This window comes from Triturus cristatus, chromosome 6, assembly GCF_964204655.1.
Source record: "Triturus cristatus chromosome 6, aTriCri1.1, whole genome shotgun sequence".
Taxonomy (NCBI): Eukaryota; Metazoa; Chordata; class Amphibia; order Caudata; family Salamandridae; genus Triturus; species Triturus cristatus.
The window spans coordinates 1874047112-1874052457 of NC_140589.1; the positions used below are offsets into that span (position 1 = coordinate 1874047112).

Genomic DNA, 5346 nt, shown 5'->3' on the forward strand with positions numbered 1-5346 from the left:
TTTCTTGTCGCTATGCTGCTTTGAGTGAGGCTTGATAATAGGGGAAATGTCGCTTAACGACATTTCTGCCGTTATCCTGGGGAGGAATGCCCACTTTGCATCTCATTAGAGATGCAAAGATGGGCATTAAGGAAAATGGCGATCAGGCAAGGTTTCACGCGATAACGTTACCTTCCTGATAAGGCGAAAAAATATCGCTGCTTTTCGTCCGAAAACGGACGCAGAAGTGGCGATAATTTTTTATCGCCAGCTTGTTGATATGCTCCTAAGTGATTTAGTCTGAGGGTTTCTTTTATTTCACATACCTACTACTTATTTTCAAAAATTCATCTTTTGGACAGCTACTGAACAAAAGTAAGATGTTAATTCAAAGTGTGCCCTTAAGAAAACATTCTTCAGAGCCATCTTCACATCCTTATTTCGTAGACTGTAGATAATGGGATTGAGCATTGGTGGGGTCACAGTATAAAATACAGAGATCATTTTATCCCAATCTTCAGAGTTTTTAGACACTGGTCTCATGTACATATAGATGGCAGTGCTGTAGAATATGGTGACAACGATCAGATGAGGGGTACACGTGGAGAAGACTTTTAATCTGGCTTCAGAGGAGCGGATTCTCACAACTGTGATAATGATTCGGATGTAGGAGATTGCAGTGAAGAGGCTTGGTATCAAAAGTATAAAGATTCCTGAACAGAAGAATATCATCTCTGTGACATAAGTGTCCACGCATGCCATCTTCAGAAGAGCATGGGAATCACAAAAAAAATGATTAATTTCAGTCCCACATAATGGCAACCGCAGTGTAACAAATGTGCCTGAGAATGCTATCAGACTACCAAATAACCAGCAGCAGGATGCTAATGCAATACAAATAGATATGCGCATAATGACTGTATAATGCAGGGGAAATGTGATGGCAACATAACGATCATATGCCATGATTGCAAGGAGCACACATTCTGTACCACAGAAGAACAACATAGTGTACATCTGAGCTGCACAACCAGTGAAGCTGATTCTACTCCTAACAAGAAGTTGGGACAACGTGTTAGGAACAATCACAGATGTTAAGCAAATGTCCACCAGGGAAAGGTTTTCCAAGAAGAAGTACATAGGAGTATGAAGACGAAGATCACAGATGCAGGCTGTAATAAGGCACATATTTCCAATGAGAGTCAACAGGTATACTATCAAGAATAACACAAAGAGAAACATCTTCACAGTCGGATCCGGGGATAGGCCAATGAGTACAAACTCTATAATTGAGCTTCCATTTTCCATTTTCAGTGATTCCTCTTTCATATCAGCTAAAGAAAAAAAAGTCAGACTCTTAATAAATGCATTGTGCATAAAGGTAATATATGATCATTTAGAATGCATACAGTGGATACACATTTTTCTAACAACCACATCACACACCCTCCACTTTGCACTCATCAATGCACACTCTGCAGTACTACATTCTACATGCTCCATACATAACAAACCTCATCACTAATACCAACATCAATTCACTATTCATCTCTGAAGCATGGATCATTCCAATGTCCTTATACAGCCTATTCATTATTGTTCTCAGAGGTTACATTATGCAACATGTGGACCATGGTCATAAGAAAGCAGGTGGCCCTCACAAACCTCACACTTTCGCTCAAACACACATTTTCCTTATATCTCTGAGATTGATTCAAAGCTCCTGACTCTGAAGGGAGCCACACATTTCCAACCACCCAACAGTCCCACATGTCTTACGATAAAAGTGGCATCCCATTTGTGTGGGTTGGACTAGTGCCCATGACAGAACAGGCCCTTAAAAACAACATGGACACATCACATGTTTCCACTCAAACCAACCCTCTTTTGTGATTTGAGTAGCTATATATTGTGGGCCCTAGCTCAACAGGTATCCAGGGAATGTTATTGAACCTGCATATTTCTGAAAACTAAACACCGGGGGAGTTCAGGGTGGTGTGACTTTGTGTGACTGTCATTTGGCTTTCTTACCCCTTGCAAACCTCAAACTCTGGCTAAAAACACCAATCCAAATGTCCCTACATTTCTGAGTGGGAAAGTTCTTGAATCTGCGGGGATCCAAATATATCCTATCACCCAACATTTCTGCACTTTGCCCAATAAAAATGGTACCCCACATGTCTGGGTAGATTTAGTGCTAGATACTTAGATACTACGACAATAACACACTGTTATACTTGTCAGCTTTAGCGTAGTCTTCCCAAACCTTTTGCCTACTTGTCTCCAATTCATGTTGGATTTTTACTTTTGCTTGCCTTAGGACTTTGAGCACTGCTAACAAGTACTAAAATGCTTGTGCTTACTCCCCTAAACATGGTTGGATTTACATAAACCTAATTGGCATATTTAATTTACTTGTAAGTCCCTTGTAGGGTGATATAGCACATCCCCAGGGCCTGTAAATTAAATGTTACTATTGGGTCTGCAGCTGTTTGTGCCACCAAACTAAGTAGCACTCTAAAACTTGTTCCAGGCCTGCCATTGCACCCATAAATGCAGTGTTGCACTGCCACGTTGACTTGACATTTAAACCCCCTACCAAGCCCTAAGGTCCCCTTTTATTACAAATAAGTCACCACCAAGTTAGGCCATAGGTAGCCCATGTGGCAGGGTGTTTTGTAATTGAAAGTTTGGATATGTATTTTTAAGTTTTACATGTCCTGGTAGTGAAAAACTTCAACATTTGTTTTTTAACTACTATGAGGCCTACCCCTCCTGTAGGATAACATTGGAGAGTCAGTATTACCTTTAATAAGCTGTAATTACTAATTGAGAGGAGGTAGACATATTATGTTTGGCACCTATGGAATTGTAATCACAAACCGTTTTTTTAGTTCAAATATCTTTATTACTTTAGTTAAAAATAAGTACATTTGCAATGCAGTAGTAATACATAAAAATCAGAAGCAAATAGAGAATATGGGGAAACAGTAAAAAGGACTGCTTAATAAAGAACATCTGGACTGGGATAAAAAAGATATCAAAGTTATCATACAAAAGGGATCAGATAAATATTGTTACAGATAACAAGTACTACAAACTCATCAAATATTAAATATAAACCTAGAAAGATGGGACAGATGGAACATCTGCATATATCACAGCAAAGTCATGTGTCAGGTTGTATTGCTTGGTAAGAAGAATGTATCAGAGGGGGAAAGAAGAGAAAGAAGGGAAGAGAAAGAGAGGAGAGAAAGAGGAAAAGATATTAGAGCGAAGGAAGACTGATGAGATGTTGGGAGGGGACATCTGTTACACCTATGGGCAATAAATTAAGAAATGGATTTAAAAGGATATTGAGCTACCAACCCCTGAGAAGACAAATTCATATAATTATCCAAAGAATGGCATACACTAGTAACAATTGATGGTGAAAAGCGTTTCTTTTCAACAAAAGTATGAGCTCCATGAAGAGATGAAACCCACGCCCACCAGGTGTGGTAATAAAATGGATGAAAAGATTTCCATTCAGAGAGAATAATTTTGACTGCAATGGATAAGAGAAAATCCAGGAGCTCCAAATCTATACTATCAAAAGGTAAAGGGAAATCTATCGCCCATGGACCCAGCAAAATCATAGGTTAAGAGAGAGATATAGGTGTATTAAAGATTAATGATAGCTGTTTTTGAATCAGGCCCCAAAAGGAGTCTAATAATGAACATTTAATGAACATATGTTGATGAGTGCCTGGTGCTGAGTTACAATTCTAACAAAGGTCACTCTCTTAATTCCAACTTATGCAAACGAGCGGGAGTCCATTGTAAAAGATTCATAGTAAAGAACTTAGATTGAATCAGTGAAGGAGCAATTTTATTAAGGTCGTGTAACTTTGTGTGAATGTCAAGGGGTTGTCTTACCGAGACACCCTGCAAACCTCAAACTTTGGCTAAAAACACCAATCCAGATGTCCTTACATTTCTGAGTGGGAAAGTTCAAGAATCGGTGGAGATCCAAATATATCTTCCACACCCAGCGTTCCAACACATTTCCCAATAAAAATAGTACTCCACCTGTGTGGGTAGATCTAGTACTAGACATTACAACAATAACACACTGTTATACCTGTCAGCCTTAGGGTAGTCTTTCCTCCCTACCTTTTGCCTAATTGTCTACAATTTATGCTGGAGTTTTACTTCTGCTTGCCTTAGGACTTTGTGCATTGCTAACAACTGCTAAAAATGCTTGTATTTACTCCCATAAACATTGTTTGATTTGTATATATCTAATTGGCGTATGTAATTTACTTATAAGTCCCTTGTAGAGTGGTGTAGCATATGCCCAGGGCCAATAAATTAAATGTTACTAGTGGGCCCGCAGCTGTTTGTGCCACCCACCTAAGTATAACTTTTCGAGGCCTACCATTAAATCCTAAATGCAGTGTTGCATTACCATGTTGACTTGGCATTTAAACCTCTTACCAAGCCCTAATCACCCCTTTTATTACATATAAGTCACCCCTAAATTAAGCCCTAGTACCCCATAGGGCAGGGTGTTTTGTAATTGAAAGGTAGGACATGTATTATTAAGTTTTACATGTCTTGGTAGTGAAAAATATTGTTTTCACTACTATGAGGCCTACACTTCTCATAGGGTAACATTGGGGATTCTTTATAACCTTTAATAAGCTGTAATTCCTAATTGAGCAGAAGTAAAAATATTATGTTTGGCCCTTTCAGAATTGTAATCACAAATCCTTTTAATTGTAAAGTTGGATTTTTAATTACAATTTTTAAAATGCAACTTTTAGAAAGTTGACATTTTCCCTCTTCTTAGCCCTTTGTGCCTTCAGCCAGTCTTGGGACACATGACTGGGTTTACCTGACAGTTAGACTTCCTTCCAGACAGTCACACAATAGAGGGATTAAATGTGCTCAATGGGCCATCACTGACAGGATGGGGGAGCATGCACTTTAAAGAACCTTTCCAGGACCTTCTCCCACCTTCCAGGAGAAGTGTACCAGGTCATTAAAAGGGCCTTCAGACCCATTCTTCATTTCACCACTGAACCTGCCGAATGAGTCTTAGAGGCTGCCCACAATTGTGTGTTCTTCTGTGCACTCTGCCAGACTGCTGCTGTGCTTGGAAGGACTGCTTTGCTCCTTCAGCCTGCCTTTAACTCACAGAGGCCAGCCCTGCATATACATCTATACCAAGGTCTACCAAAAGTGACTCCAAGGGCTAGTTTTCTGGCCTCGTGTTCAGGGCCACAGTGAAATTACAGGCTCTCACCATCTTGAACCCACTATTGGACCCAGCCCGAACTGCCAAGCCAGGTCCTCCCTGCACTAGAAACAAGCATCCTTGGA

The 5346-nt window shown here is 39.8% G+C and overlaps 1 protein-coding gene across 1 annotated transcript; it reads right to left on the reverse strand.

The window, feature by feature from the left end:
• Nucleotides 1-318: 318 nt before the first annotated feature.
• LOC146822253 (olfactory receptor 2D2-like) lies at nucleotides 319-1287 on the reverse strand. The gene has a single exon (XM_085609992.1). It carries the CDS (start codon nucleotides 1285-1287, stop codon nucleotides 319-321), a length of 969 nt encoding a protein of 322 aa, XP_085466118.1.
• Nucleotides 1288-5346: the final 4059 nt, after the last annotated feature.

Coding starts and splice junctions, on each gene's coding strand:
- LOC146822253 (XM_085609992.1), bottom strand. CDS start 1,287: ATGGAAAATGGAAGCTCAATTATAGAGTTTGTACTCATTGGCCTATCC.